Source organism: Amblyomma mixtum, chromosome 6, assembly GCF_055824585.1.
Source record: "Amblyomma mixtum isolate Tamu chromosome 6, ASM5582458v1, whole genome shotgun sequence".
Lineage (NCBI taxonomy): Eukaryota > Metazoa > Arthropoda > Arachnida > Ixodida > Ixodidae > Amblyomma > Amblyomma mixtum.
The window spans coordinates 105,020,682-105,031,842 of record NC_143017.1 but is presented as its reverse complement, the minus strand read 5'-3'; the positions used below and the strand labels follow the sequence as shown (position 1 = coordinate 105,031,842).

General features: G+C 51.1%; 1 protein-coding gene across 1 annotated transcript; it reads left to right on the top strand.

Annotated features, from left to right (window-relative positions):
- Positions 1–450: 450 nt before the first annotated feature.
- Positions 451–10,584, top strand: LOC149339895 (acetylcholinesterase-1-like). The gene is made up of 9 exons (XM_089551016.1): positions 451–718; positions 1,550–1,672; positions 2,965–3,172; positions 3,528–3,796; positions 4,904–5,247; positions 7,051–7,277; positions 8,282–8,512; positions 9,442–9,688; positions 10,431–10,584. Exons 1-9 carry the CDS (start codon positions 626–628, stop codon positions 10,582–10,584), a joined length of 1,896 nt encoding a protein of 631 aa, XP_089407142.1. The 5' UTR covers positions 451–625.
- The last annotated feature ends 577 nt before the right edge of the window (positions 10,585–11,161 follow it).

The window sequence follows — 11,161 nt, the reverse complement described above, 5'->3', positions numbered from 1 at the left end:
GGAAAAACCTATTTTTTAAAACTAAAGTGGTGGGCTTTTCTGAAGCACCAGGTATATGAAACTCGAACGGAGACATTTTTTCGCTGCTTGCTCCAACCACGCTATTGGACTTCACAGTTGCGCGTTGCTTCCACTATACTGCAGAAGACATTAGAGTAGCCAGCTGCGCACGCGCAGTTGCAAGCGCGCGGCCAGGTGGGGCCAGTGCGCTTGCGCAGTCGGTGTCCAGTAATCCGGTATCCGTCCACGCCAGTACGCCTTCACCATTCAAGATTTTTCCTATTAGAACATTTTAGCATAGCAGAAACATACCGGACTACTAGACGCCTACTGCGCATGCGTGACTGGCGGCCGGCATCCGGTAATACGATGTTAAATATGTTAAGGCGGAGATCTGGGCAAGCTGGTACAAGCGGATTTACACAGCGCAACACACAAGAGACGAGAGAGAAATGATACCACGAGCGCTGACTGGAAACCTCCTCTTAATTTGAACGAATGTTCGGTCCGTTTCGAGTTCGATTTATCGAGAGTAGAGGATCCACTGCTGCATTCCTTTGAAGATTTTGATAATGCATCCGCAACATCTAACGTCCTTCTTTCACCCTTCTGACGTCAGACAAGCATGGCGGCGCGGTGTGTCAAGCAAGAGGACATGCTGTCTCCAGGGAGCTTCAGCGAAGGATCGCCGTATTTCGCCTCGCTCAAGGCGCACTACGTACGTGCCATCCGATTTGTGTCCTCTGCATAGCATAAGCTGAATAGGACGAGTGTACGGACACCTATCTGCAAGCAATGAATTAATCAGCTTTTTTTTTATGCGCGTGAGGCCTCTAATCATGGTACTCACCTGACGGAATCCGGCAAGTCACTAGTTCAAAACGAAAATTGCGATTTCCGTGTCACAAGGAATTTTATCCGATTTCGTTACTCGTGTGGTTGTCTATTCCGACTTACGTCAAAGGTGCGGCAGTATATGAAAGAAGTAATCAGCCATACAAAACGAAGAAAATCTTAATGGAATGTATTCGTAAGGTCCATTTCGAGAAAAGTGTGTTTTAAATTTAAACGGCTATTTTCCGGAAATTTCAAGAAAACCACATTCCGCCGGTTGGTGCCGAACCCTCGACCTCTGTCTGTCGCGTGCGATGCTTTACCGACTGCTCTACGGAGGCGGCTGTCTTAATTGCCTTCCAATTCTTTAAGTACTAACGTAACGTATAGCCTTACGTAGAGAGTAGAGTTACTGTATACAGTAACTCTAGTAGAGAGTGCTCATAAGCGCCACACCCTATATCATAGTGACGGGTGTGGTACCTCCTGCTATACTGCTATATTTGCCATACCTTTAAAATGTAAACTATACCCTGCACATCGTGCCTGCGGCACAAGTGCAAAGTAATCATTCCCGAACACATGCCAGAGACATCTTTCCTATAGCTCGCTGCTGCAAATGCAGGAGAGGGCGTGTAGCTCCTTCATTCCGTCACCGCACAGCGTGTATAGTGAACCTGTGTTCAGGATCGGCGGCGTGTGAACCAATTTGCAGGGCAGCCCGATTCCTCCCGTGAGCTCATCCTCGCCCACGGAGCTGCAGCTGACACCGAACACCCTGAGCAAAATAACTGAAGCCCGGAGGATGTCCAGGGTAAGAAGCCGTGGCGCTATACTCGTTCCGTATACCTTCAGTCGTAGTTCCAATATACCGTCTGCCGCCGGAATTTGGCAGTTTCTTTCGAAGGCAAGATACGTCATTTATGTTCTTTTACTTCATAAACAGCACAGAAGAATTCAGTTCGACCCCGCTCAAGTTATTTATTATGTTGTGAGGGAGTGGGCGAGGGCTTAAGGCTAGGCGAAGCGTTCAGCAATGATTAAGGCTCACATATTGATAGGAACAACTTTATTAACGAGGCATGGCGCCCCACTACGCGCCTCAATTTCGCGCATTCAATGAACTGAATGCAATTTCCTGCACTTGGCTTGGTTTCGGGGGCTGCTGTGAATGGTATAGGCGGCGTTAGTTACTAGTCTATCGCTCGCAATGTCAATCTCTTTGTTGCAGTACATAGGCGTAATTTTCTTCTTTCTTAGCCAAAGGCTAGTCATGGATTCATGAAATAATAGAAAATAAATAATATAGGATAGATGTTTTCCTATACTGAAGAGTATCAAATGATGTGAATATAAAAATAATATCAATACTGGTGGGATGCAAGCAAGAGCAAAGTAATATAAAATTATACTAACACACATTAGCGAATGACAAAATAAATGGCGGTCTTAGAGAAAGAGCACCAAGTTTCGCTAACAAAATATCAACTATATAGAAAGGATGGCAATAAAAAGGTTCGAAACAATACGTATTAAAAAGTCCCATAATGAAATGCAGTCCAACCTCGTTGGAACGAAACGGTTTGTAATGGAATAATGGATATAACGAAGGAATGGCGATTCTTCTTGGAAGCTCGGCTAACGCGGGCTATAACGAAGCTAAGGCCATAACGAAGTAACTCCTGGGCTCCTTGAACTTCGCTAAAACGAGGTTCATCTGTAGAAGGATAAACTTTTTCTTTTCGCGCAACATGCTCACATCCAAAGCTGCCCATTTCTTCATTTTTCTTCCGAATATTATTGAGTGGGCAGGTTGTGACAGTGCCCCAAGGTCACGTGACCTAGGTGGCGCACCTGCCAGAGCCATTCCCATGATTTTCCGCTCACAACGCCGACAGCGGATTTTCTGGGGAACGGGGCCTTTGACGCCATCGCGTTAACCCTCTTTCCGTCAGCCCTTAAACTTCCCGGCATTCCTGAGGTGGACCCATGACAACAGTGACTCTGAGTGATTTTGAGACCCGTGCTGCGGATGAGCGCTTCTCGTCGCGATTTCCGCAGTCGGCGAACGCGTCTGGAGCGCTCCAGCGGGACGCCGTGGTCTCGCCCACCTCGGCCAGCTGCAGCCAGCGGCGCGAGGAAGAGGAGACGCTGCTCGACAAGGTGCTCGAACGCCACGTGGTCGACCCCAAGGAGAGGAGACTGGCGGCCCACCGCGGCCGCAACAAGCTCATCCTCTACGCCGTGCTGCTGGTCATCATTCTGCTCATCGCGGGGCTCGTGCTGTTCACCATCTTGGCCAAGACGCGCGACACCGTCCAGGTGGACGCCGCCTGGGGTGAGTGAAAGAGAGAGCAAAGCGGAAGCTTCGCGAAGCGGCTGTCGCATAGCCGTATACGTTCACACTTTGGTATCCGGCGGCGTTGCATACATGCCACGCCCTTACATGTTATGTAAGGGCTTACGGCAGCGATCTGCTATTACCACAATGTTAACAGATTCCAACGCTTATTGGAGCAGTGAGTGGTTAATATGTGGTTCTTTTTGTGAGCACTTAAGCATTCACAGTGGCACCATTTGACGGCCCCCACAGACATTCCCTTTCCATTTGAAAGGCCACCTCTTTTTCCCCCATACATAATATCTGAAACTCTGCCGCATCGCCGGTACGACCATGCTATGGCCGGCCGCAGGGTCGTACCGCGGTTCGCAGGAGCACGTCGAGGGGGGCCTCGAGTGCTACAGCTTCCTGGGCATACCGTTCGGCAACGCGACGGGCGGCGCGCTGCGCTTCCAGCGGCCCCAGAGGGCGGGCTACTGGATGCACCAGACTGCCTCGGGCAGCGCCCCGTGCCTGCAGCAGCCGGTGCGGCTGGGCAACTTCTCCGTGCTTGACGCGGCCGAACAGGGCTCCGAGGACTGCCTGCGCCTCAACCTGTGGACGCCCAGCATCACCGCAAAGGCGGGTGCCGCCTCCGAGGCATTTCCCGCTAGCCTCGCCTTGAGCGAGCGGCTCTGTAGATGGAAAAAGTAGCATTGAGGAGAGTGCAAGCGATTCCTATGACGCCCAGTTCTTTGTCGTACAGTACGCGTGTACTATGTGCGCGTTGTAGTCGTTCAATAAACACTACTCATTGCATTTTGCTCCTGTCCTCGCTTTGCCCACGTGAGAGAAGGAATCGTCGCGAAATAGTACAGATGAAAAACAATTTGGTTCCTCTTAACTTCTCTCTTATCACCCGCCTCAACGAGCAGTCGATCGCAGTAGTGGCGAGGGCGTACGTTCCAGCTAAGCCAATGGCAGGGAGCGAAAATAATTTGAATAGAATTGTTTTACGGATCTGAATAATTTGAACCGGAACGGGAGCGAAAATTTGTTATGTCGATCTGAGTGAAGCTCTCCCGGGCTCCCATAATAAACGTGATAGCCGAACGGCGGCCGTATACGCACAAGAAAGGCTGAGGTTACGAGCGGCACACAAAAACTGCGGCATAATAGCTTTTAGCTCGTACGTTATCATTTCGGCTCTTGAGACACGCTGGCTTAAGAGTTGGGGCTAAATAAAACGACGAAGCAGCGATAACTCGACAGTTTTTGAGTGTCTCATGCGCCCCCAACCCGTACGTTACAGCCACCGCACGGCTGTTGAAAACTAAAAAAATATGAGAGAACAGACTCAGGCGGATTTCACTTGTCAGTCTATGTATCCTAATGTCTTGAGCATCATACCAAAGAAGAAACAAATAAAAATTAGCGTCTCTTCTCCTTCAAGGGGCATTCGCGTAATGTGACGCGAGTTTGATCGTCCGCTGTGCGTGTAAAGAGAATGCGGAAGAATGTAGCTATAGAATCTGTTCGAGCCTTGAATTGCGAGTTTAGCTGTAACGCTGATAGTTAGATGAGTCAGTCGACCGAAGTAATGTGTCACGTGACAGTGGCCCGGTCACGTGACCCATAAACGTTAAAAGGTTCCCATGACAGTTACATGCACGTGGGTCCCATTTAAATTGGCCCATGGCAATCGGCCATGCATGTCGGCTTGTGCCGGAGGGAGGTTGACGCGCGCAGGACCTCTCTGTGCTGCTGTTCCTGCACGGCTTCCAGTTCTACTACGGCAGCAACAGCCAGGACTCGCTTCGCGGCGAGCTGCTGTCGGCGCTGGGCAACCTGGTGGTGGTGGTGCCCAACTACCGGCTCGGCCCGCTGGGCTTCCTCAGCGCCAACGCGAGCGAGGCGCCGGGCAACCTGGCGCTCTACGACCAGCGGCTGGCTCTCGACTGGACGCGCGAAAACGTGCGCTACTTCGGCGGGGATCCCAGCCGGCTGGTGCTGCACGGATACGAGGCCGGCGCCGTGTCCGTCGGCTACCATCTGCTGTCGCCGCTCGACCACTGGGTCAAGTCGGTGCGCAGGTGAGCGCACTCTCTGCAACCTTGCGAAAATTAGTTCGGAAAGTCTGTCCATAGACTTCTGTCAATGAAGTCCATAAACTCTCTGCAGAAAAATCAACTGGGCTAGTCTATAGAGAGTTTATGGGCATATACTTTTAGCATACTTTTGTGAATACAGTCATAGGCAAAAGTGTAGTCAAAGTCTAATAGACGCAGGTCTATGCACAGTCTGTAAATAATCTATAGATTTATGGTCATCCACTTTTCTGTCTCTATAGAGTCTATGGACTGCTGGTCCAGTAGATACAGATCTATAGAGTGTCTGTAGATATTCCACAGGTTTATGGCCTTGCACTAATAACGCGACAGCGTTAAGGAGCTCGTTTCGCAGAAAGTCCGGCGTCGCGAAAAATCCACGAAAAATCTCCAGAGAAGCAACAAAGGAGGCAGGTGGACCACCTATGTTACGTGACCTTACGGCGTCATCCCAACATGCCCACCGGATTGTGAGCAAACTTCGCACCGTGGCAAGTAGCAGTTAAAGTAATGACTGGTCGCTAGAGGTTGCTCGTCAGAGCAACCTAGGTCGCACAACCAGCACCTGCCACCGCAGGGCAATGGCGCATCGCTTAAAACCACTGCACCACGGCGCCAGGAGTGGTGCAAGGACTCCATGAATGTTATCATATATGGGCGTTAACCCTTTAACGCTATCGCTTCATACCTCCTCCAATTTTATTAGACCTTTTTTTATAGACAGTTTATAGAACCTCTGTCTACTAAACATTCAGTAGACCATTGCCTATGGACTGTCTGTATACAGTCCACAACCGTTGAAAAATATCACCACACAGCTTTCACAAATGACGTGATGATAAATAATTTACAAATTTAGTTTATTTCAAAGGTATACCTTGCAGGCTCGGCATGTGCAATACATGCACCATACAAAATGCACTGCACCGTACAAAATTCACAGCAATGAACATGTTCAATATTCTCGGACAAAAATTTAGAAAATTGGAAACCTGTAGCATACTGTTATGAATATATTGAAGCTAATGGCTCATTCTTCTGATATCTGGCAAAATATTTCTTCTAGAGAGTTTCCATCGATTACATCGATGGAAACTCTCAGGGCAGGGCATGTAATGCGAAGGCAAGATAACCGCTGGTCCTTAAGGGTAACGGAGTGGATTCCAAGAGAAAGCAAACGTAGCAGGGGACGGCAGAAAGTTGGGTGGGCGGATGAGATTAAGAAGTTTGCGGGGATACAGTGGCGGCAACTGACAAAGGACAGGGTTAATTGGAGAGACATGGGAGAGGCCTTTGCCCTGCAGTGGGTGTAGTCAGGCTGATGATGATGATGACATCGAACAGTTAATACTGCCATAGAAAACCAATGGGGAACGCTTTTGACGCTAGCAAGAACGTTAATAGAAAAAAAAAATGCAAGACTGCCGTCGGGTGATGTGGTGATATATTGATTGTTAAAGTGAAATCTTATATTATATGAAAAAAAAATGCGTTCATAAACCGTTTCCTGTTCAAAAATGCTTTTGTCCAGAATTGTTCGGTATGAGTAACGGTCTGGCTAATTTCCTTAGAGGCATTCTTGAGTCCCGCGCGACCAGAAAGGCTGTATCCGTGATTAGCCTTTCAGTTTCCTACCTGCTGTTGCTTTCGTCACGTTGATGTCACGGCCAAATGAAATGGACAAAAAACGAATCGTTACAGAATGCGGCCCCTGGCCGCATCTCACCTTCAAGCATGAACTAACCTTCGCGGCAATATTGTGAACGTATTTCCATTTGTGCCCGCCAGGCTGATCCTGCAGAGCGGCTCTGCGCTGCGTCTCTTCAAGAACAACACCAGCGCCAGCCAGCGCAACGTGCACGCGCTCGAGCTGAAGCTGAAGTGCCGCGACCTGGGCGAGGATAATAAGCCTTCGCTGGACTGCCTACGCGATGTCGCACCCGAAACCTTCGCGCAGCCCGTCACCCACACCGACTTCGTCTTCGGGCCTAGCTTCAACAGCGAGTTCCTGCCCGGTACGCCGCACGCGCTCGGGATCTGGGAGAGAAAGTTCAGCGAAAGAGGGCCGTCAGATACGCGGGATGTGCCTTGCTTTGGAATATAGGATGAAGATGATGCCCACCGCTTCTCAGGACAGTGTCGAACAGAACGAATTCGCGCCCTCGTTGCCGCGATGAAGAGTCTCGAGGGAGCAGAACAAAGCTTCTGGTTGTTATATCGATATTTAGTGGATGCGGAGTAGCGCACACGTGGAACATAATAAAAATTTTGAGCTACAGCAATTCCTGTTAATTACACCTCTTGAGCAGGCTACTGCTTGTCTTCTAGTGCTGTGCCTTGCTGTTGTACACGCTGTGCACGCCACAAACATGCAGCTATTATTCTAGGCTCGCCACGGCACGCCACGAAGCCCCGCGCGCATGTAGCACAGCTTGTGTGATGTTCTCCGGCGCTCAGTTGAACTGACAAGCATGGTCATCTTGCGCATTGTGGTTGCTTTCAACTCAGTGAATACCTCGCGCTTTTCGACGGCTTAGAACAGGACACATATCAGTCCTTGACTCCATTCATTCATCCATTCGCTCACGGTTGGTTTCGGTGAAGTTGAGGTTAAGTTGGTGCATGTATCAATATTCGCGTGGACGCTTTGCTTTGAGCCTGCTTACAGTGACCGAGAAGCAACAAACATTCCTATAACCAATTTATGGCCGCAGTCGTGTGACGAGAAAAGAAACCAGCTCGGCTTCTCTAAAGGCTCGCAAATCGTCCTGAGGCGGCGATGGAGCTGTGACACACTAACCACGCATCCTTCACTCTGCGCACCCCCCGTTCACTCGCTGTCTGCTTGCTAAGTGCTGGATACACCTGCGCTTGCTCTCTTTGGATCGATGTGTTTATCTCTGCCTCTGCGTAAGTACAGGCTCATTGGCGCCAGTGTGTAACGCTGCATGCGCTATCATGTCACTGCCAGGAATGTCTGCATCCTACATCAGTGCGATGTGTTGGGCGCTGCGCGCAGCGTTTCCCAGCCAGCTGCTGCCGGACGCGATCCACTCGAAGGACGTGCTGCTGGGCACAGTCTCCGGCGAGGGCGTCGTGCTGGCCGAGCTGTACGTCAGCCGCTCCCGCATCAACCTGAGCGAGCTTCTGACCGCGTACGGCGTGCTCGACGCCCCGGAGCTTGTTTCGCTCTACGCCAGCCAGTGGGACAACCGCACCGGGACCCTGGCTCTCGCCAAGCAGCTCCTCGGTACGCGGCCATATTACGCGCTCAGGGACCCTGGAGACGTGGGCCAGATAGACTTGTGCAGTGTATACCCGCGAAATTGGCACAGCGGACAACGAAAGCCGTCTCCGAAGTCACGCGTCGGAATTGCCCGAACGCGCGTACAAGTGAGGTATAGCGGAGGAAACCAACTGGACGACTTCGCCATGAATTTTCTGCGGAGCATTCCGATAATACCGCTGTGTAATCCGCTATGTACGGTCTAATGGGTCGGAGCTACTGCGATTCTGTTCGATGTGGACCGACTAATTGTTTTTACTGCATGCATTTTCATAATGGGCTTTCGCTTCACGCGTATGTTCACGTGAGGACTGGTTTGCAAGAGACATTATACTATATTTAGAAGGTGTTTAGCGCTTGACGATGCTGGGTAGTTTGCATGTACGCGCAGATATATGACTTTTGGCCTGCAAGCTATGGGCTGGAACCACGGTTCATTATTTTATGCTTCGAGCATCGCTGCATCCCAATCTGGTAAACCGCTCACTCGTTACACTACCGCATGTTTGCGGACGGATGAATCTTTCGACGAATTTCATGCAGCTGACTCGAGTCGACCGTGTATCCGAATGGTTCACGCCGTGAGATGACGCCTCGCTAGCATCAGAACTCGTGTACTTATGCGGAGGCTACCTTGCCTTATATGAACCAGGCAACCCGATGCGCTCGGTAGTTTCGCCTCTTTCCCAAGGTTTCGAAACAGACGCAAAAAAGCGCAATGAGTGCCTTTTTGCCTTTCACCTGTTATGGTGAAAGGAGTCGTTCATTCCACAACACCTAGACGGCACAGAATGACACAGCTATGAGTGTAACTCAGGCCGACCCACAGTTGGCAAACTACATATGGGAAAGCACACGTTTGACAGCGACGCCGGCGGGGCGTGTGTGCGCAGGCGACGTGCTCTTCTCGTGCCCGGTGCAGTACCTGGCGGAGCAGCTGTCGTCGTCCAACAACCGCGTGCACAGCTACATGTTCGTGCACAAACCGAGCTTCAGTGCGTGGGCCGACCCGCAGGCGGCGCAGTACGAGGACCTGGACTTCGTGTTCGGCGTGCCGCTGCGCCGGGGCCTGGGCACGCCCGAGGAGCAGGCGCTCAGCCGCCGCCTCATACAGCTGGTGGCCGCCTTCGCCAAGGACGGGCAAGTCCTCGTGCACCCCTCGCGCGATCGGTGCATGTCGTCGGGGTTCGGGCATCGCCTCCAACCGAAATTTTAAAGTGATGTTGCGGAGCCCCTCACTCCCTTCTTCAGGGGGTGACGACGGGCAGCCTGGTGATTTGCAGTTTTAATGGTTCCAAAAAAAAAAAACGAAGAAACGAGGAGTGGGGGGGGGGGGGGGGGGGATGAGAAAGGCAAGAAGTCGACGGCGGTAATTCTTGACGCGGCTGTCACCGGGTTTTTTTTTCTCGGCGATTATTATTTCCGACGGATGAATTACCGTTTTTTTTTTCATCTTGGCTATTTTTTGTCGGCCTGAGCGCACAAGTTGCCAGTAACAACGCACAAATGGTCGTCAGAAAGCACTTATAGCTATTCTATATGACATGGATTTGTGTTACACATGTATGCGCTTACAGCTGTGCTATATAACAAACTGACGAGGGTTGTGTATAAAAAAGTGAGGGCGGCGGAAAAGGGGCGGTCCAGGCCACGCTAGTGGCGCCGCGGATAGTATGGTTGGCAGGGGCGAGAGCTTGAAACGAGGACAGAGACTGCAGTATTTCTCCAGGAGTTACACAGGATGACCGCCGCGCAGCTGGAAACCTGCTTGCAGGGCCAGATTGTACCATTATTTCGTTCTCGTCCTATCACCTGTGATCAAATCGCCGCGGGAAATGGTAAGAAAGGATGCCACACATCGTTCTGTTGCTCCCCACTGCAGGGCTCTGCCACGGCTGCGCGAAGGCGGCGAGTGGCCCGAGTTCCACGGCCTGGACAACGACACGGTCGAGATCACGCTCGACGGCTTCTCTCTGGCGTCCGTGGCGTCGCGCGCCGAACAGTGCCGCCAGATCCGGCCCCACCTCATCTACTAGCGACCGCGGGCCCCCGCTGCCGTCGCTACTCGTCGAGAGGCCATTGCCCATTAGAATTTCACTCCGCCAGCCTACGTGATAGCGTGGAGGACAGTGGCGCCGAGTTTATGCCCCACCTTCTTTCATATGCCGCGATTTTCTTCTTTCGTTCCATTTACTTCGGCTCTTCTTCTGTCTGCCTATCCTGGATTCGCGTCTCGCTCTGTCATTTTCTTAACTCATTTAGAAGCGCTTTCTAGATTCGATTTTGCGGTCAGCCGGAGTGGCAGTGCTGCTTCGAAAGCCGACTTGTTTACGCATGTATTAAGCTCGTTTTTAATCTTTTAATCCTTTAAACGCGTGCAAAGAGCATACGAAATGTGTGGTAATGAAGGCTACGCCGATTCCATCAAGTGCGATACTTGGGGTGTCAGATCGCCAGTACATAGGACGAATGGGTTCAAGGCTGCCCTGTGAGCTGTGTGCAGTCGAATGCCGAGTTGTGCGAGCGTATGCTGCCGTTGGCACTGTGTGTGAAACCTGCCTGAACAGTCGATGTATGTTGTCTCGCAAAATATGAATTGCGCTTCGTCCTATA

Bases quoted from the DNA above. Each gene is read 5' to 3' on its own strand.
- LOC149339895 (XM_089551016.1), top strand. From the start codon at position 626: ATGGCGGCGCGGTGTGTCAAGCAAGAGGACATGCTGTCTCCAGGGAGC. The intron at 5,248-7,050 runs GTGAGCGCACTC...TGTGCCCGCCAG, and splicing joins TGGGTCAAGTCGGTGCGCAG to GCTGATCCTGCAGAGCGGCT. The intron at 9,689-10,430 runs GCAAGTCCTCGT...TCCCCACTGCAG, and splicing joins GCCGCCTTCGCCAAGGACGG to GGCTCTGCCACGGCTGCGCG.